The sequence below is a fragment of the Pelobates fuscus genome, chromosome 1 (genome assembly GCF_036172605.1).
Source record: "Pelobates fuscus isolate aPelFus1 chromosome 1, aPelFus1.pri, whole genome shotgun sequence".
Classification (NCBI taxonomy): Eukaryota; Metazoa; Chordata; class Amphibia; order Anura; family Pelobatidae; genus Pelobates; species Pelobates fuscus.
Window position 1 is genome coordinate 382,089 of NC_086317.1, and position 22,098 is coordinate 404,186.

At 42.4% G+C, this 22,098-nt stretch overlaps 1 protein-coding gene across 1 annotated transcript in view; it reads right to left on the minus strand.

Annotated features, from left to right (window-relative positions):
• RECQL4 (RecQ like helicase 4) overlaps window positions 1-22,098 on the minus strand; it is a 167,232-nt gene that overhangs the window by 111,160 nt on the left and 33,974 nt on the right. The window contains exons 4-8 of the mRNA XM_063445466.1: window positions 15,907-16,056; window positions 14,423-15,639; window positions 14,211-14,313; window positions 13,714-13,843; window positions 11,398-11,505 (exon numbers count right to left, since the gene is read on the minus strand). Of these exons, the coding sequence (XP_063301536.1) occupies window positions 11,398-11,505; window positions 13,714-13,843; window positions 14,211-14,313; window positions 14,423-15,639; window positions 15,907-16,056 (1,708 nt within the window). The remainder of the gene's footprint in view (window positions 1-11,397; window positions 11,506-13,713; window positions 13,844-14,210; window positions 14,314-14,422; window positions 15,640-15,906; window positions 16,057-22,098) is intronic.

Genomic DNA, 22,098 nt, shown 5'->3' on the forward strand with positions numbered 1-22,098 from the left:
AGGCAGAGAAATACAGCCTTTCCACATTATTCATAACTTTAGAAGTATACATCACATTCACATAAAACTTACATTTTCATGCATACTGCAAATACAAACATACGTCAAAATTACACAAATTGGTCCAGTGGGTCAAAAGTTAGATCGAATGCCTTTGTGACCAAATGAAGCATGGCTTTTCTGCCCAAAACCAGTTCCACAGAGCCTTCTATCCTGGAAATAATTGGGAAGTAATCCAATTATCTCCAAGGACAGAGGCAAAACTCCATTGAACACATGGCAGCAAAAGACAATAAAATACATACAAATATATAACTGTGCAGCTATTGCATAAAACCGGTACATTCAACATATCCCCAGATAGCTTCGATCTGAGCGCACATTATTACTGAATGGCGCTCAGATCACATACATACAGTTCAATTGCCATGGAGCCAAAGTCTTTCGTTATATGAATGGGCTCCATGGTATAGCTATCTGGGGTATTACTGTTCAAATAGGGCAAGTACAGAATGACCCGGCTTTCATGTCTTTGCAGGGGAAAATCAAGCGTTTCAACATGGGGCCATAGTCTAAAGGCAGCAGGCGGGCAACCAGGCTCCTCCAATGCACAGTGGCGAGATTGGTCTTGTCACAAGGATAATCTAAATTAAGGGCTTAAAGTGCTCTCAATCTCTTTGCCGAGGTAATTGCCACCAAAAAATAATGTTTTGAAAGAGAGAATCCTGAGAGAGGTCTTATCTAGAGATTCCAAAGGAGGCTTGCATAGTGCTTTTAAAACTAGATTAAGATCCCATTATGGAAAGGTTTCCCGGATGGTTGGAACCAAACAAGACAAAGCCTTGAAAACCAGGCAGTTCGAATATTCGAAGCCAAACATCTAAACGGGAAAAAACTGATGGCAGAAATTTGGACCTTGAGTGTGGCAGGTCTAAATTCTTTCACAAAGACCATCTGTAGGAATGGATTTTCAGAATGGAGGCTGATAAAGTATTTCGCTTGATCTTAAAACACCAAAAACAAAATGTCTTCCATATTCTCGAATAAACCTTGGGTGTGGAATCTTTCTTAGCAGAAAGCCTTAATGGTTTCAAAGTGTGCTGGAGGGAAAGTGAGAACACACTTCCAACATATTCAGAGTGGACCTGCAAACAGTTGCTGCTGGGTCATATATCCCCCAAAAGGTTCTGGAAAACCAAAATCCCCCAAAAATAAAAAAAATAGAATTTTGGCCCCCGAATTCTGAAATTGTATCGTGCACGTGCAATGTCTGCCGTGTTTCCATGGTGCAAGCATCGTAACCTGTACATGCGTTTCCAAGCGTGCGTTCCACCGACTGGATCCTCTAGACGATTTTACCAGCCGGCCACTGGAACGAAGCAGAGTCACTTGAGCCTCAGCTCCCTCACCTTGCTTCAAAAAAAAAAAAAAAAAAATAATATATATATATATATACCCCCATATGTAAAACTTTTTAAAGTAGCGATCTTAATCCCAATCTAAATCCCTAATCCTAAACCTCAGCACAATCCTAACCCAAACCCTAATCCCATGTGTAATGCCAATCCTAACCCAAACCCTTCTCAATCCTAATTTTAGCAATAGTGTTATAAGGAATCCCCCTGCTGGTGTCAGCAGAGGTATTCCCTTGCTATATTCAGCAAAGGAATGCCCGTGCTGACCCAAATCCTAATCTGAACCATAATCCCAATACTAAAATAAATTATAAACCTAATCTTAAACGTGATAATAAACCGAATACGTATAAACCTTAATTGTATTACTTAATTTAATATTAATTCCAAAGGTTACCCTCTGCTAATATCAGTATTGATATTAGAAAAGGGGTTTTAAACTAAAACAGTGGTATGTTGTTGCAACCTGCTGGTTATTTTCAGTATTGCAGACTCCTATCTTTTACATTGAAGACATTATGCCCAGCACTGATCAGAATGACATTGGGGCATAAAGGGTGGCCCTCCAGGGTCTGATCCGACTCTGGGGAACTCCCAAGCACCAAATCACTTGAAAGAATGACTGTAGCCAACCCAACAGTTCAGTATTTCGAGCAGTTCAACACAAGCAGTCGGTGAAAATACAGAGATTGTTTTTGTATTAATAAAATCACTAAATTAGATCTAAATGTACATCCCATTAAGAAATGTTTGTTATCACTCATGTGGACGGCTTACTGCCTACCTATATGCTACTTAATACCTGAATACTCTGACTTATGTTAAACATGTCATTAACCAAGCAAGCATACAATTAAGCCATCAGTCTGTTTAAATCTAGCATGTTATACCAGAAAATGATGCTTACTAGCCTGCTATCTCCATGTTAAGATTATACTTGCACGTGTCATGTTTTTCTACTTTTGTCACACCTCTGAATATTTCACCCTGACATATGCATCTTACTATACAATCGTTTGCTTATACCGGTCATCAATATAAAATTGTGCTTGTCCATCTTGTGCCCCGCATGTTGAGCGTGGGAAATGTTGGAGGACTGCTCTTGGGGCACCTCTCACCTGCCTGTACTACACATATGCAGTGGAAGTGGAAGTTTCCAAAAGGTGGCCCCTGGTACATTTAGAAGAACCGAAAACCAACTTCGTCTTGGTCACCAGGGGAGGATTATGATAATCTTGTCTTCCTGTTTGTCCTGGAGGCCATAAGGTCTATTTCTGGACAACCGAAGCGGTCTGCAATAAGCTTGAAAATTCTGCACGAAAGGGACCAATCGGTTTGCTTTTAGTGATGACGGCTCAGGGCGTCTTGCTAGTACGTTGAATTTTCCTAAAATGTGAACCGCTGAGATTGATAGAAGGTGAACTTCCGACCATAGCATGATCTTTGAACACAGACTTTCCAACTTCGTTGATCTTGTACCTCCTTGTTTGTTCAAAAACGCCACTGTCGTTCAATTGTCTGAATGTTTCTGAATATGCTGGTCTTTTATCTGGAACTGAAACGCAAGGAGAGCCATCCACACGGCCTTCAATTCCTTGAAATTTGAGGAAGTTCTTGCATCCTTTTCTTGCCAACACCCCTGCTTCTTTAGGTCTCCCAAATGGGCCCCCCAGCCTAGTGCCGAGGCATCTGTAGTTAATATTTGGAATGAATGACCTGCTTGCAGGAAACGAGACTAGGTCCACCAATGAAGACTCCTCAACGTTAGATTGTTGAATTTCATAAGCCCGTCCAGGCCGTCTGTCTGTCGATTCCAGACTTGTAGAATGTTTCTCTGAAGAGGCCTCATTCTGGCTTTTGCCCAACCGACTGCAGGGATCAAAACTGTAAAAAGACCCAATAAACTCATTGCTTCTCGGACTGAAAAAACACCTTTTTTCCTGAGCCTTTGAATTGATTGTGCTATCTTTAGCTTCTTCTCTTCCGGCAGGAACATCTTCATAGAGATTGAGTCCAAGATTAGACCTAGGAACTGAATCCTTTGAACCGGCACTAATTCCGACTTGCTGAAATTTATTAGCCAACCATGCGTTTGAAGAGCTTGTAGAGCTGTACAAAGGTCTAATTTTAGTTGTTCTTTTGACTCTGCAATCAAAAGCCAGTCGTCCAAATAAGGGATGACAAAAATCCCTAAGCCTCTTAGGTATGCTGAGATGACTACTAGCAGCTTTGTGAACACCCTGGGTGCAGATGACAGGCCGAATGGCAGGGCCTTGAATTGGTAATGCCTGGTTACCGATTGGATGCACAAATCTTAGAAACCTTTTGCTGGATTCTGCTATGGGCACGTGAAGATAGGAGTCTTTTAAATCCAGGGACGTAAACCAATTTCTTGGTTGAATAAGAAGTGTAGCTGATTTTATTGTTTCCATCCGGAACTTCTTTTTTATAATACACTTGTTTACGGCTTTTAGGTCTAATATGGGTCTGAAAGAGCCATCTGGTTTTGGCACCAAAAATAGCCTTGAATATGTGCCTTGATGTCCTTCTCTTTGAGGAACTTCTTCCTTCTTGACACTTCTTGCATCAAAGCTCCCTCTGTTTCTTGAGAATGAACCTTGGAACATAAGAACATTTTCTTTGGGGTATTTGACAGTTCCAGAGCGTGCGCGCACTTTATTACTGAGAGAACCCAGCGACCTGATGTCGTCCTTTCCCAGTGATCTAGAAAGTGCATCAATCTTCCTCCCACTGGCCTGGCGTCACAACATTTTATTTCTCTTGTCTGTGAATCTTTCTTTCTATAATCGAAAACCCTCTTTTGTTGACCCCTATAGTTGTTCCTGCGAAAGGAACTTCTAAATGAGGGATGAGTCCCCATTTTACGGTTCCAAAACGGTTTCTTATGGGATTCAGGCAAGGCCTTCCTGCCTTCCTTCATTTGTTTTAACAGATCATCCAGTTTAGAGCCGAATAGTCTTCCAGATTCAAAGGGTAAGTCACATAAATAATTTTTTGATGCTGCGTCAGCTGACCAGTTTCTAAGCCAAAGTGCTCTTCTCGCTACTGTCGTAAGACCCAAATTCTTAGATAGTTTCAGACTTTCAGAAGAAGCATCTACCAAAAAATCTGCAGACATTTTGATATTTTTTAACAGCTTTACTGGATCTTCCTTTGATTCTCCTGTATAAGCCTTCTCTAGTTCTTCTAGCCAATGTTCTGAATCCAGGTTCGCATTGCGCATGTGCATAGCGCTCCGCGAACCCCCGGTGGAACGCAACGAAACCTGTACGTGCGTTCCACCGCCAGGACCTCCCAGCCGACGCACGCCTGCGTCCTTCGTCTGACCGGCACCTGGCGCGGATGAGACGGCATATAAACAAAGGCAGACCCCGCCGTCCGGCGTTTTAATTTATACTTACCAGTGAAAGGAAGCAGAGCCTCCCGAGCCTCAGCCCTTCTCACCTGCTTAGTTTGGAGAACAAACCTGCCTAACCTCCCCTGCCGAAGGCAGGCAAAGAACTGGGGTTGTTCAAGGTGAGAATGCATTTAAGGAAAGGATTCAATTAGGGGAGGGTTTTTAAAAAGTTGGAGAATTGCCTGCCTGTTTTTTCCCTCCAGATTAGAAATCCCATTCGTAAAGCACTGCCTCTAATCTGAAGGGAAAACAGACCCTGCTAGAAAAATACCGCATCCTTATGGGTAGGATCAGCATGACTGAAAATTTTTCATGTGTCCTTAAAGGACCACTATAGTGCCCCAAGGGTGCCCCCACCCTCAGGGTCTTCCTCCCGCCAGGCTCACCTTACTCCAGCGCCGGGCTCCCTCGGCGCTGGTGACTCTCCTCCTCCTTTAGATGTCATCGACTGAATGCGCATGCGCGGCAAGAGCAACGCGCGCAGTCAGTCCATAGGAAAGCATTCTCAATGCTTTCCTATGGACGCTGGCGTCTTCTCACTGAAAATCACAGTGAGAAGCGCGGAAGCGCCTCTAGCGGCCGTCAATTAGACAGGCACTAGAGGCTGGATTAACCCCTTAACGACGAGTGACGGACGAGGGAATGCGACCTCGTCCGTCACCCGTTAAAATTAACCCCAGATCGCCGCAATCGCGGCGATCGTGGGATTAATGGTGCTCCGGTCTGCCTCTGCATTAGAGGCAGACCGGGAGCACCGGATCCGGCTGCCCCAGTACATGTGCCCGCTCTGACAGCATGTCTGAGCGGGCACATGTGCTCTGTATACTCACCTCCGCCTCCCTGCACTTCCGGGTTCAGTGTGAAGTGCAGGGAGACGGATCAGTGTTGATCCTGCCCCCTGGTGACAAAAAAATAAAGTTTATTTCAAATCCCACCCCCCTTTACCCATTTTAATAAAAAATTAACCCCTTCCCTGCCAATTGATCACTGACTACAGTGATCAATTGGCAGGGATTACATTTTACTATGACCTGATTTTTTTTTTTTTTTTAAACCCCTGAGGGTTAATTATTATTTGTTTTAACCCTCAGGGGTTAAATTTATTTTATTAATTAATTTAAATATTTTAAAATTATAAATTTAGCTAGCTGGGGAGGGTGGAAGTTAGTGGGGAATTGGGGGATTTAGTATTAGGCTAACTAGGGGTTAACGTTAAAAAAAAAAAAAGTTTAAAAATAAGCTTTAAGCACTAAGACATACTATAAACCAACATTCCAAAATGATGGAATTTATGTTAAGTGATTCATCAAGACTAGAGAATATAATTGGATTGTTATTCCTATAAAAAGTTTAAACTAGACTACTAAGTGTCCCTAAGAAACAGAAGAAAAAAAATAATAAATAGCACTATGTGTCAATAAACCGAAAAAATAAGCTTTAAAAAGTTAAAAAAAGTTTTAATAACGTTTAAGTAAAAAATTAAAAAAAATAAACCCTTTACCCAGTCCAAATAAAAATTAACCCCTTCCCTGCCAGTCGATCACTGCCTACAGTGATCAAAATACAGATCCCAGTATTATACTGTGATTTAATTTTTTTTTAACCCCTGACGATTAACATTTATTTTTTAACCCTCAGGAGTTAAATTTATTTAATTAACTAATTTAAATATTGTATAATTAAATATTTTGCTAGCTGGGGTGGGTGGGAGTTATGGGAAAATGGGGAATTTACTGTTAGTGCTGCTTACTGCTAGTTAGGGGTTAATGTAAAAAAAAAAGCTTAGAAAAAAGTTAAATCTGTAAAAAAAGTTTTACGAAAGTTTAGGAAACTTTAAAAAAATTAATAAGCAAAACAAAAGTAAAAAATAGTTTTAAAAAGTAAAAAAATACATTTAATAACGCTCATTACCACTACACCTGGTACAAGCTAGCGGAAAAATGATCCCACGCTAAGGTTCAAAATATGCCTTTTGAAATACCCTGGGATGTCTTCTTTAAGAAATGGTAGGCCTTTGTGGGGTAGTTTGAATTTAAAACCTGCGAAGATGCTTGGAAATTGCACTTAGGCCCGGCGTCAAAATTCAAAGTTCGCTAAAAACTGATATGGCTTGGTCTCCTATATGGCACTGTAGCTTTACGAAATAGTGCCATAGACATACAATGGGGGTGTCCTTTTACTCAGAAGCATAATTTGGGGGGTTTGAACTTAGTGGCACATATGAAATATACAAAATGCCCAGCAAAAATGCAATCTGTATGTAAAAAAATGCCCAAAATTATTTTTTACCACATACTTTGGCATGTAATGGTAAAAAAATGGGGGCATGTTAAGGCACAATATGCACCTTATGAGATACCCTGGAGTGTCTACTTTTACAAATGGTAGGCCTTTGTGGGTTTTTTTTTGAACAGTCAAACTCTTATAATACCCCAAATGGAAGCATAGGCTCATTAAATCCGTCTCTCAAAATTCTACTGTGAATACTGAAAAGGACAGGTCTCCTATATGGCACTGTAGCTTCACGAAATAGTGCCAAAGACATACAATGGGGGTACCGTTGTACTCAGCAGAAGTAACTGAACACATAATAAAACTTTGTACAGGAATAGCACACACCAACCAAAATACACATGAGAAGTTGTTTGTTATAAGTTTGTGTGCGAAACCCCCCCAAAAAACACAATTTTACTCCAATATTTAGCAGAGGTTTGCGGTAAAATGGCTACGTAGAAAGTGTCAAAACAACCTTAGGTAAATAACATGTGGTGTCTACTTTATATAAATATATACTTTTGTGTGGCAATTTTGTTTTCTTTTATGGCTATAAAGCTTACAAGACAAACATACCAAATTCTAAAATCACTCCACATTAAAAAAGTTTATTTTACTCCTTGTGCTTTGTGACCTGTAACTACCAAAAAAACCTGAAAATCCCAGACACCTTATATATTCTGTAAATCAGAACAACTAAATGAATTTATTTTTAATTACTTTCCTTAACCTGCACTAATTAGGCACACATTATTGTTGCAAAAACTGTAAAAAAAAAAAAAATCAAAATTTTTAATTTTTTTTGCATTTTTCTGTATTTTTTATAATAAATAAGCATATATATCTATATTTATGTTACATCAAATGAAAGCCCTTTCTGTCCTTTAAAAAACGGTATATAATATGCGTCAGTGAAATAAATTAATTAGTCAAATGCAAATTGCAGTTGAACGCAAACAGCAAAAAATGCCGTTGTCATAAAGTGAAAGACAAGCTTCCGAAGCTCTGTCCTTAAGGGGTTAACCGATATGTAAACATAGTTTCTCTGAAACTGCTATGTTTACAGCTGCAGGGTTAACCCTAGATGGACCTGACACCCAGACCACTTCATTGAGCTGAAGTGGTCTGGGTGCTTATAGTGGTCCTTTAAGGGGTTAAGAATGGAGCCAATTGTACAAGTTCTGCTCAAAACAAAACCTCTTTCATATAAAGTACACCCACACATATATCATTTTGTTCATGAGAACATTGTTGATGATGTTCATTTCACATTAAATATTTATATATGAAACAATTTTATATGAATAAAATCTAAAAAACAAAAGTGAGAAATGTCAAAATGGTTATTTTTCAGGTTTTGCGTGGCATTTTAACTGTAAATGTCATAATACGGTTAGCTTTTACTGCAATAGAACCGATGTGTTCAGCGATGTCTCAGGAGTACAACAGTAACCCCCAAGTACAGGTTTTATGGGGTTTTGTAAAGTTACAGGGTTACGTATAGGACTGGCCCATTTACTTTCTTACACATTAAAATGATTTAATTAACCCCTTAAAAACACAGCTTCAGAAGCTGGACTTCTCCTTAAGGACACATTATATAATTTTGGAGTTTAAATGCAGGGGTGTGTATGTATGTTGTGCCCCAGATGACAGCCCATTTGGTTCCGGCTCACTGCAGGTCTTGTCCAGTATTTCATTTTAAACAATTAAAGTATCTTGGCATGGAGAGAATTCTCCCAAATTGGAGGGTGGAGATCTAATTAAAAGGTTATTAAAATGTGACGTACTGGATTGATAGACTGCAGATGTTGGAGCCGAGGGGGTTAAATGTAGACATCGACTTGGTTTGTTTCTTATAGGAGGGCTTGCCTATTGGTTTCCTTAGTGTTTTTATTTTATCAATTTTTATATGGAAGATATTTTTGTAATCAATGTGTACACTTTTTTCTGTATAATTTAAAATAGATTTCCGGTATATGGAATTGTACAAAAATGTATATGATTTCTTCTGTCCATTAGTTTTATATCTATGTACTTTAGACACATTTCATTATAGTGCACTTTATATTAATGGCACTTTCAAAGACACTGATATAAGACTCAATGTAGTGTGTAAATACAGATTGAATAAGGCAAGTACTGTGCACTTTGAATATTACTTTTCTTTCATTTAACACAAATATAGTATCTTAAGTAATATCTGTATTTAATGACAATCTTTTAGCATAGTTTATTCCTTGAGATAGTGAATACCCCTCAAGTTACGGACTGTGGGACTTTAGAAGAACACTATGGACGTCAATAAGACGCATGTGTACTGCTCTGGTGGAACGCAAGAGAAAATGACATTCCTGGAACGCATGAAAGTGGGGTATAGAACACTTACATCATAGACGCGGCAAACAGACATTGCCTTTAAATACATGCAGCTGGCTTTAAGGAATCATGCGTCCAGGACACCCGAATATCGAAAAGCGAGTCACTGGACAGGCTGGGATGCCACCAGTGAACTTCAGGTTTGGTTTCTACGAAACAGGAACTTTTTTTGGGGGGGGAGGGGATCAGGCAGCATTTTTCATTGTGTTTGATTATATGTTTTATAAAGGAAGGTCCCTGAGGAAGCTCTAAATTAGAACAAAACACTTAGGACCGGACATGTTTTGGCAACACTTTATCTTTTGTATTTGTTTGAAATAAATGCTTTTACATTTATCATGATTCCTCTCTTCTTCTGGGTCCTGGATCCAATTAAGAACACGAGGAAAGAGGTTCGTAATCCCTCCCCAATGACATTGGGGGAGGCACCCTCAATGCGATTTCATTCTCAATATTTTTAGAGTGCAATCTGACAGGTTGTCTATCCTTTATTTTAAACATCACACAATGTATTTTAATTTTAAACTTTTAGATTGTACAGCTGCATCCCTCTATTTTCCATACTTTGTTTCATGTGATATCCATCCGGGAAGGATTCCGGTTTTGAGCCTACTTTGTCTGTGGGTTGTTGTCGCAGACTACCTCTACGATATTATGCATTCCGTGGACTGGACTTGGGAGGATATTTTCTGTATTTTCAATATTCATCAATCTTTTCAAGTCTCTTTGGCTTTCATTACACAGTTAAAAATTCAAGCTATACAACACATGAATCGCGTAGTGGCCACACTGAAGGCCTGACAGACGCCGGAATATCTGCGTTTGCGGTATCCCAGAGATGGTGGGAGGCGATGCACTACTGCCTTTCGTCCAAGAGATTATCATCTCTATGGTAAGTAAGGGGTTCTCTAACTCCCCCGCAGATAATGGTGTTCGTAGATGCTTGTCACACTCGCATTTACAGCCTGAGATAGGCAGGATTGTGTCATGTTCAGGTGCAAATTTCAGGGTAACGATACTTGTAAGTCTACGATTACCTGCCGCTCCATCCTCTTGTTTGTTGAAGAATTTGTTTTCGTTTTCTCTTTCATACAATGGTTTCCTTTTGTTTTTCATGGTATACATTGCTGGTAGTGTTTTAGTTGGATGGTTACGTTAATCTAATTTGCTTAAATACATAGATTAGATTTTACCGTATGGTGTTATATGGTTATGCTTACATACAGTCACTTCAGATGCCCATCACTTGTTTCCTTTCAGTGAGTTTTGTCTCCTCTATGTGTGGACACCGATTCTTTCTTTCTGGATTCTCCAGGTATTGGTTTTATATTGCAGTTATTGTTACACCTTTGTTTCTGACATTCTATTCAGCACAAAAAAAAATGTCAGGCCCTTGTATCTCCTGCTGATCTTTGTTTTGAGTGGGTGTTTGTTTTAGGGTAAGATCGTTTGCTGCTGGAGTTTAGTAAAGAGAATTTAATGCCTCGTCATTACAGGTACACTAGTGTATAAATTGTAGATTATGCCAACGTATTTTTATTGTAGGTTTATGTGCTAGATATGCATCCCTTGTTTCAAATAACTTTTATGAGAATATTTTTCTCAACATAAAGTGCTTTGTTGTGAAGGGGTTAGTTCTATACACAACAAGTGCTAATTACATTTTATAATACACTTGTACATAATACTATACAGTACATGCAGATACAGTATGCAGATTAATACTATAACTCACATGCACTCAGGTTTTTTGGATTTTTTGCTAGTCTCGAACCCTAGGCACCCTTTATCAGTAGCACCCCATCACTGGCACCTTGGTTATATTCACAATACCAGAGTGAGTGATGTACGTGCTCCAAACTAGGTCAGCGGCGATTTGTAGAATGGTTATGTCTCTCAACCATCACTCACCCACATCTGGCGTATAACATGTGTTTGTTCTTTTAGCGACGTCTTCCAGGGTCGGTAATGTAACGTCAGCTTCTTCAGAGTCGGAGTCCTGCAGAACCTGCGGAAGAACTGACAACATTGCACAAATTAGACTTTAGTGCGTGGAGAAATGATACACAGTGAACAAAGTTTATCAGTTTTGCAGGTGCTCCAGACACCACGTCTTATCCATTACTGGGTCTAGGGACGGCAACGCAGCCAGCTTGGTGGGTCTAGGGACGGCAACGCAGCCAGCTTGGTGGGTCTAGGGACGGCAACGCAGCCAGCTTGGTGGGTCTAGGGACGGCAACGCAGCCAGCTTGGTGGGTCTAGGGACATCTGTGCTGACATGGTGACAGGAACATCGCTGGCTTGGTGGGCTTAAGGATATATGTGCGGTTATGGTGACAGAAACACCACAAGCTTGTAAGTGACTGGGTAGATGTAACTAAATGGAGGCTGGTAAGAGAAATACAATGGGTTTCTTGGTTACTGTTAACAAGCTAGTTGAGAGGTTGACTAAAGATAATCCATGGGAGTTTCAAACCTATTAAATCCAACTGCACAAAAAGTGCCTGGGGCAAATGCACGCCCATAGAACACTCTTAGCTCACTGCTGTATGAATGCAAAGCGCACAGTCCCATCTCACGCTGCAGTCACCTCCAAGCACCTCCAGGAACATTATCGACTCATATTGTGCAACCTGATCAACTCCAGATACAGAAGCCAACCGGGTAATAGGCTAGTGGGACGATCAAGGCCAGGACAACACTGGAATTGTAGACAAGCATGTTCACAAACCTAGACAGCTCTGAACCAGCAAAGACAATGTTTGGTGCCTCACTACTGTGGTTTTGTTAGCAGCATTCTACCGTATCTCCACAGAGGGAAAGGTGTGAGGCTGCAGCCCACAACCGCAGTTCCCGGATCCCTTGCTAGCCCGCATATGCTGCTGGGTCAATGGATATCTGTACCAAAAAAAAATGACAGGCAGCATTCTGTCTCATCACAGCATTTGCGGAGATCGCAACCACATAATGAACCGCTCCTGATAGTGGCTGGATATCATATGGAGGAATGGATCCTGTGGTAGTGGGTACTGGACCTGCATGGAATGTTTTACATCCATGTGAAGGAAGGCTCAGTACAGTGTCACACTAAAGAGTGCAGGAATGGGAGAAAATAAATCCTCTCTCCCTCACATCCCCCCCCCCCCCCTCCCCCACATGTCAAGGTCTCGTTTTTTGTTTCACTGCCTATCCAAATAAAGCTACCTCAGTTGGTAGAAAGATTACAGATCACAGACTGAGCTCCCCAAGTAGCATTAGCTCCCTGCATGCTTTAACTGTATCAAATTGCTAAACACGTTATGTTTGACATTGGCAGTCAAACCATTATCAACGGGTTACTTTCTTAGCTGGGGTCCGCTCCTGCCCCCACTGCAGCCTCCTGTCAGCCAGAATATCTCAGCTCTGAGCCAAGATCAGCAGTGCAGTCCTTTGCTCATTTGTTGAGAGAGATAGATGACACTCTCGGCCAATGAGCTGGTCTTTCAGGGCTTAACTCCGGAAAAACACGCATCTAAATGGAACACCTTGCTCTCCTGAAACCAGAGAAAAGGCGGAAGCGGTTTGTGGCAGATCCCATTTTAAAAATGGTTTGATTACTTACTTTGGAAACATGCCAGAACACTCCTGGCATCATAACCACTACAGCATGCTATGGTAATTATGGTGCCAGGAGTCTTCCAGACAAACACATTAACCAGCTGGAAGACACTCCGTACTGAAACTACAATGTACTACTTTGAGACAGCAAAAGTAAATAAATAGACAGACATAAAAAGTCAGAAAATAAGCTTAACAAAAAAAAAAAAAAAAAAAAAACACCATCAGAAACACAAAATGTACTGAATACATTCCACGCCTTCTCTTGTAAATGATGTCTTTACCCCTCCATTTCTCTAGATTTTCTCTTGGTTACAAGACCGTACATCCCCCCCCCCCCCCCCCCCCCCCCCTCTCGTATGGAAAACATTTTTTTTTTTTTTTTTTTTAAATGTATCGAGAATCCCACAGGTCTCTTGTACACAACTCTCACACAATGATTTATTTTAGGTTATTGTAATAAGTAACGCCACACGTCTCCTAAGCAATTCAAGGTGTATAAAGAAATATCTATACTCCCTAGTTACATTTAGAAATAAACATTGTTCATATAATATCAATGGAAATTTAAGCAAGTCAAGGCAGGGCAGTTTCAGTAGGATTCACCACATCTCTCATCCCAGAATTTACCTGTGCCGGGACATTGTGACGACCAGTGCCCCATTTTTCCGCAGCGGAAACAAGTGTCCTCACTGTGGTTAAAGTGGCGCCCTCCTCCTCCAAACTGCTCGCCCTTCTTTTGCCATTTCTGTTTCCACATCTGTACATTAAAAAATAAAAAAATAAAAAGAGAAATAGTTGGTGACATTCCAGTATTGTCAGACAGGTTGTGTAACAGAATTGCAGACAATGTTACTGGCTGCGTCATACAGACTGGATCACTTCACAACATTAGCAGCGATTGCGCCTTTATTTCACCCTTCAATGTTTCATCCTGTGACTGTATTTGTCAAGCCCGGCTCCAACATCACACAAGTGAGCTAATGAGCAGTGTAGCATATGATGCAAATACATAATAGAGAAATTATGTTTAAATCCCCTTTTGCCATCTTTTCAGTTCACTTTGGCCTAGAACTTACACCTGGTTCTATGGATTATTTCTGCTGTAAAGCACGTTGTTAAAGTACCTGCTTTCTCAGACGGCTCCCATTCAACGCATAACCTTTCACATGGGATTTTCTCTTCAGATTGATGCGGACAAAGTTCCCTGCGGTTCCTTGGTTTGGTCCGCTGTAAAGTGATAAAAAGAAATGATTATACTGGCAATAAGTGAACGGGGTCTGGAGTAAATCGATAAATAACAATACTTTTATATGCTGCAATTGACTGGCAAACTTACCGGTTCTTCCTTGCAATTGGAACCATCCTTTTTTGGTCCTCCTCCTCCACATCTCCCAAGATATTCTCAGATACTTCCATTTTCAAGTCTCTTTTGGAGGTGGTTTTACACAAGACTTCTTCACATGGCTCCATTGAATGGGCTCTATTTTTTTTATCCATCGTGGTCAATAGGGATGTTTTTTTAGTCTCTGAAATTGGCTTTGTTTTGCGCTTTTTCTTGCAGTTATCTGGGCTCAATTCCCCAGTGCCCAGCTCAGTTGCCATCTTTCTCTTCCTCTTTCCCTTGATGCTAGGCTCCACCTTCTTAACCTCCTGGTGGGTTTTCCTACATTCTAAAGAGGGCATCTCTTGCTTCTTCTCCCAAATGTGGCTCAAACTCTCATCGCCTGCCTTATTACCCTCACATAAGTCTCCCACTTTAGAGATCTCGCTGACCATCTGTCTGTTAGTACCACAAATCTTTGCAGTCATAGCATCAATTTCGCTCATGCGTGTTTCTCCACTTTGTGGGCCATCCTCAGAGGCCGGAATACTTGTTCTTACTCCCAATTTACGCTCTCTGGGTTCTGGTACTGTCCCGTGTCCAATAGCTTTGTCCTCACAGGGCAATAAACTATGTTGGGAGTTGTCCTCATTTTGAAAACACCATAAGTTTTCCTTACACATGGACTCTCCATTCTTTTCACTCTTGTTTCTTGGGACCAGGCACTGAAGGGGAGATATTGTGCTCTCTGAAGAAGATGTTTGTTCTGTCTTTATATTGGAGGAACCAGATTGTTCCTGTTGCATATATGAAGATATTAACTCTGTTGTTGAGCTGCTCTTCACTTCATGCAGCTCTGATTTCCTGTCCGCTCCTCCCATGATGACAAACTGTTCTTCCACTGTTCTCGCTTTCCCTTCCTTATGGAGCGCACATCTCTGGAGCCAGTCTGGATTAAGGGAGGCCAAGCGTTGCCCAACCATAGTTTGAAGGTGATTAAATTTCTTAGCATTTTGATTATGAGGAGTGGCAGATAAACTCTGATTATTATTAAGCAGCCTTTGTGTGACTGAAACGTGGTCTATGTTGGTGTCTGGAGGAAGCTCTATGGTAGATTTTGGTGCATTTAGCAGCAAGCTTGGTTTAGTTTGCTTCTTTGCTCCACATTCTCCAGGATCTATGGAAGATTGTGTACATGGTGTAAAAGACTTTCTCATAGAAAGTGGCCGTTCCTGGAAAAGTCAGAGAAAGAATATGAGGGAAAAAAAAAAAAAAAAAGAGACCAGGAGCTAGGCACATGGAAAGAAATGAAAGGACGTAAATGCAGAGTGGAAAATAAATGTCCTACTAAGAACAGCTTGTTCTGCTGACAAATATATTTACACATTTAGTGTTAGATACTGTGAAAGTATAAGGACACTTTGTTAACTACATCTAAACAGAATATAAATGACATTATGTTTAACTCCCCTTGCATACTACAAGGGTTTAGAATTTACCTTTAAAGATCCTCCTAACTTGGCTTTTAGCTTCATCCCAAAATACTGGGCAGAGGCCTTCAGAGAGTCACGTTCGTTTAAGGTCAACTTTGGAGTACTCTTAGGGGTTGTACAGGAACGATTCAAGTGGTTCCCCCAGGAGCTGGGCACCTGAAATACATTGAAAAGTTACATTTCAAAAGGGTGCATGCAAAATGGACAATGGGAGCCATGTCTATTAAACAGAGATAGGTCCCCCCCCCCTTATTAGTATTTAGGGCCCCCACCCACCGCTCAGGGGTGGGGGCCAGGGGGGAGGCAATTAGCTCCCCCCCCCCCCCATTATTTAACTTTAGGGCCCCCACCCGCTGCTCAGGGGTGAGGGCAATAGGACCTTCTTTTTACTTAAATTAGAATAAGGGAGGAACCCCACAGGCTGCTCACTGTTTAATAGACATGCCCCTACTCGTGGTATAGCGAGTAAGGGCAAAATTTATTAATACCAAGTAATTTTTACTTAGTATTAGTAAATTTCGCTGAACGACCAATTTAGGTCTTTCAGCATTTTGGTAGATAGCTCCCTGATACCGTGGGAAATAGGGAGTTATCTACTAAGCGGCTGCAAGAAAAGTCCCGAGGTTCCGAATTGTGGCAGTCCCGAATTTCGGAATGCCGAACCGAAATTTTTCCCCATTGACATGGGAGTTGTAATTTTCCAGATGTTTTAGAGCTACAACTCCCATGATGCTTTCAATGCCTTCAGAATGGCAAAGCATTATGGAAACTGTAGCTTTAAAACATCTGGGGCACACCTGCTCTAAATATATTGTATTTCCTGCAAAAAGCGGTTGCTAATTTGTATCTACAATCCGCAGCGCTCGCTTTTATTTTTAAAGAAGATTTTGCATCCCCTACTGCAGGCAATCTTCAGCACTCCGAATATTGTGCTCTACATCTCCCACAATGCTTTGCCAGCATTACATAGAATGTGAGGGCAGATAAGAACCATCCGGCCCATCTAGTCTGCCCAGTTTTCTAAATACTTTCATTAGTCCCTGGCCTTATCTTATAGTTAGGATAGCCTTATGCCTATCCCACGCATGCTTAAACTCCTTTACTGTGTTAACCTCTTCCACTTCAGCTGGAAGGCTATTCCATGCATCCACTACCCTCTCAGTAATGTAATGCTTCCTGATATTAGTTTTAAACCTTTGTCCCTCTAATTTAAGACTGTCCTCTGGTTGTGGTAGTTTTTCTTCTTTTAAATATAGTCTCCTCCTTTACTGTGTTGATTCCCTTTATGTATTTAAATGTTTCTATCATATCCCCCCTGTCTCGTCTTTCCTCCAAGCTATACATGTTAAGATCCTTTAACCTTTCCTGGTAAGTTTTATCCTGCAATCCATGAACCAGTTTAGTAGCCCTTCTCTGCACTCTCTCTAAGGTATCAATATCCTTCTGGAGATAGGGTCTCCAGTACTGTGTACAGTACTCCAAGTGAGGTCTCACCAGTGTTCTGTACAATGGCATGAGCACTTCCCTCTTTCTACTGCTAATAACTCTCCATATACAACCAAGCATTCTGCTAGCATTTCCTGCTGCTCTATTACATTGTCTGCCTTCCTTTAAGTCCTCAGAAATAATCACCCCTAAATCCCTTTCCTCAGATGTTGAGGTTAGGACTCGATCAAATATTCTGTACTCTGCCCTTGGGTTTTTACGTCCAAGATGCATTATCTTGCACTTATCCACATTAAATGCCAGTTGCCACAACTCTGTCCATTTCTCTCGTTTACCTAAATCATTTGCCATTTGGCTTATCCCTGCTGGAACTGTGATGGAAGGCTGTGTGTAGGATCTGAAATGCCCTTTTTATATTCTCCATCTTAAATACCCAAACCAAGTGCTTTGAAAATCAATGTTTTGTATACCGTGTTTAAAGATATATTTTTCTATGCTTTAAGATGACCGATGGCTATGGAATTTGCTGAGCTCAACAGAATGACGATACCTCCCCCAGAGACAAACACCCTTATCATAAAGAATAAGCCATGTGTCAACAAGGGAAGAAATGAGAAGACACATAGCAACTAAAAGTATCCAATGAAAAGCTTACAACACAATCCAACAAAATGTTTACAGCTTAGGTTATACAATGTATATGTGCTGAATGTGACAATTTATGGCTATAAAAGCCACGTCCAGACTGCCAGTAAAACAGAAGGATTTTCCTACTGAACTTTTACGTGTCAGTGTGATTATTTCTCTCCTCATGCATGAGCTATACCTTGAACATATTGATTAGGACTGACAATATACAACAGAGGGCAAAATAATCTATTTCAGCTTGGTGCCTAACGTGGGGCCGTAGCCTGTGTTGGTCGATGCCGAACAAGAGAGGAGCGGGACAAGCTGCAAAGGACAGAATAGGAGACTGATCACCTCCGTGACACGGTAAGAATAACCCCCTTTGTGTCTTGTTCAGCCGTTGTCTGTCCTTTGCAAGTAAGTCCACGACTCCCAAGGTCGGCTCCGGCGGACACCAAAGACAGGTATATCTTGGCTACGGTCCAGTTATTTACAGAACCCATTACCTGCCTGTTGTATGTTGTCACTATGTTAGGTTAAATCAGGACAGTGTTTTGTCTCTTACTCCCTATGTGAGAACTTTTCCAGATACTTATAGATATTTCCGAAACAAATAAAACAGGCGGTTTTATAGTGAGTACTTCATAACAGAGGGGAAGGAGTCCACAAGTGCGTGAGTGCAGGGACAAATTATACAAGGTGAGGAGCCCATAAGTGTGTCTGTGCAGGGGCAGGTCTCCCCTTTGGACCCCGGGATTGAAGTTACAAGAGATATAAGTCTGGGTGTTAACATTCTTAAGAATCAGTTTTTACTGAAGGGAACAAGGAGAAATCACCTACCTGTTTATTGATTTCAGTGTATCTGTTTCTGTTTCTGTTTTAGGTCTTATCGATAAGAGGAGAGAGTGGTCATACTCCCCTCGAACCGTATGTAGATCTATACTCAGTTGAGTCTATAGATCTGGTGACCGGTCTACGTTTTGGGAAGACGCAAGGGGTCACCCGTGGCAGTCGAGCACGGTAGACGTTCTGTTTGTTTCTCGGCTCTATAGTGCTCTCTTTTTCTCTTGTCTGTGACAATGGGTCAAAAATGTTCAATCCCTGCCGGGGGCAGCCTAGCAGTAGACATTGTAATGCAGAGGGAGGGCAAAAAAGGCGGTAAAGTCTGCAGGAAACATTGCTAAGATGTGTGGGATAGATATAAGGACGGGGGGGAAGGTTACAACCAGAAGAATGGCGATTACTACTCAGAGAAACGGGACAAGTTTACAGACGAAAAGCTGTTAGATACAGCGGAAGCATGGTTTCGAGTTGCAAAACGTATCCTTAGTGAGGGATGGGCTGAACAAAAGATAGACTGTGGCAAACAATCCATTTATGTGTACTAAAAGCCTCCAAAAACTGTGAAACCCCCTCCCTACGATAATACCAATCCACAAACTAAATTATATCCGGTGTTGCAAACTGATGGGCGATATTACATGCCCGACCCCATCCCTTCCCCGACAGCCCCTCTTTCATATCCAAATACCACTCCCATTTCCCCACCCTTGCACCCCACCTCGGCCATCTTTCCTTCCATCAACCTACCTCCACCCTCTCTTCCTCCCCTCACCCCGACTATCCCCTCCCCTGTTCCTCCTCCTCCTCCTCCTCCTCCTCCTCCTCCTCCTACTTCCCCAACCCCTCTTCCCGCCACTACCCTGATGCCAGTTACCGTAGCTCCAGACTCCACCCCTGTGTTGCATCCTGTTCAACAAACCCCTCACATGCCCACCCTTTCCCCAGCCTGGTCCGACCAGGTTTCCGCCTCCACCCAGTCTGGGTCTTGGGACACGACACCAGTTCACAAAAATACGTGAACGGACATTCCCCTCCCATCCTTAACAACAATGAACCTCCACCACCCGTTCTCCCTCCCGTTCTCCCGTCCCCACCCACACAAGTCAAAGATGCTCCATTAATGTACGTGGCGTTCAGCCCACCCCAAGCCAGTACCTTAGTTAACTCGTTACCTGACCCTGAGCGCCAACCGATGCCTTTCTATAGGAGAATCGCACAGATACAAAAAACATACTCCGCAGCCTGGGGGGATTGGATTAGTTTGTGTGAAATAAAGGCTGGAGACTCTTACTGGCCAATTTTAGAAAGAGCTTTTAATACTGACCTCCTCAGTATTGACACTGACTATCACTCTGGGGTAGAGTTTTGCTACCAACTAAAAGCGTGGGCACAAGAAAAATTGGCTGATCAAGCTACTAGCATACAGGATACTAAACAGGATAAGACCGAGTCCGTAGAAAAATACTACGTACGGCTGTCCCAAGTTTTTAATGATTTAGGTTTCACCATCTACAATAAAGCACACAGCCAAATGTTGTCCGCCGCTTTTGTAGACGGACTCAGGGAAACCATAAAAAGAGGCCTCCTATTATCACGACCGGAATATAGGGTCCTGCCCCTTGATACTCTCTTATTAGTGGCAAAAGACGGCACAACTAAGCAAAAAAACTACCACACTCATGTATTCAGACACGACTACGGGATTCATAAACGCCCCTGGCCCCCCAGAGTGTCCTGATAACTACCCCTACGTGCCTTACCCACCTAGAGGACCACCCAAAGGACAGCGGCTGTGTTTTAATTGTCACAAACCCGGTCACTATCGCCGCCAATGCAGGGAACCTCGCAGACCCCGCGAGGAGAATTTCAACGCATACTCTCCCCCTCCCCCTAGTCAGGAGTACTAGGATACTGGCAAGCCTGTGTCGCCCTGCCCGGCTATGCACTTGTCTGCCCTCACATCCAAATGTGAGGGCCCCTTGTCAACTATAGTTTTACCCATAGCTGGGAAGCCAACTAAATTCCTGATCGACACAGGTGCAGCCAGAAGTGTAATCAGACAACAAGAATTACCAGACCCATCATACCTCTCCAATATAGACATCTCCTGTGTAGGTGTTGATGGTGCACCACGTTCCTGCCCTCTCTCAGTACCCTTACAAGTAGGTGCCTTCCCGGACCTCCTAGCCCGTTTTGTAGTCTCCGCCACTTGCCCTCTCAACCTTCTAGGTGCAGACATACTCTCCCGTTTACAGGCTACCATTACCTTAACTCCAGACGGACAGGTCCGACTCTCTTCCCAACTATCTCTGACTGATGCCTCTGCGCATTGCCTTTGCTGCTACATCTGGATACACTACCTTTAATCCCCGACACCTCTGCCCCTCCCCCTGAAGTTATAGACCTAGTGCCTCCACACCTCTGGTCCACGGGCCCAGATGACATTGGGAAACTGAAAGTCCCACCTGTGCTGGTTCAATTGATACCGGGTGCCTCCCTACCACGTCGCCCCCAATACCCTCTTAAGCCAGCTCAAGTTGATGCCCTTTCCAAACAAGTAGAAACCCTACTCCGGAACGGAGCCCTCATACCCTACGTGTCACCTTGTAATACACCGTTATTTCCTGTGAAAAATAAATGCCCCGGGTGAGCCTGTCAAATACTGTATGGTCCAGGACTTACGCGCTGTCAGTGAGGCCACTGTTCTAGACACCCCTATTGTCCCGAACGTGCATACCCTGCTATCCGGCATCCCTCCCTCAGCACAATATTTTACAGTTATTGACCTGGCCAACGCTTTCTTCAGCGTTCCCCTGGACCCATCCTGCCGTTACCTTTTTGCCTTCACACATGAGGGTCAGCAGTACACCTGGACAGTCATGCCTCAAGGAGCACAGAATTCCCCCAGTCAATTTGCGAAGGCCATGGCCTCAATCTTGATTCCATGGCAGAAGGAACATCCAGAGATTGTACTACTTCAATATGTGGATGACTTACTCCTATGTGCCGATTCCAAACCAGTGGCGGAGTCCACCTCCTTGAGCTTATTACGTTTTCTTGCTGACCAGGGTTGCAAAGCATCTAAACAGAAACTTCAATGGTGCAGCCCCATGGTTGTTTTCCTTGGACATTGCATTTCACATGGCGCCAGACACCTAACTCGCGACAGAGTGAAAGCAATATCGGCTATCAAGCCACCCACAGCACACAAGCCCCTCCACGCATTTTTGGGACTGATTTCCTACTGCAGGGCTTGGATCCCAGAAGTCTCTCTCCTGATGC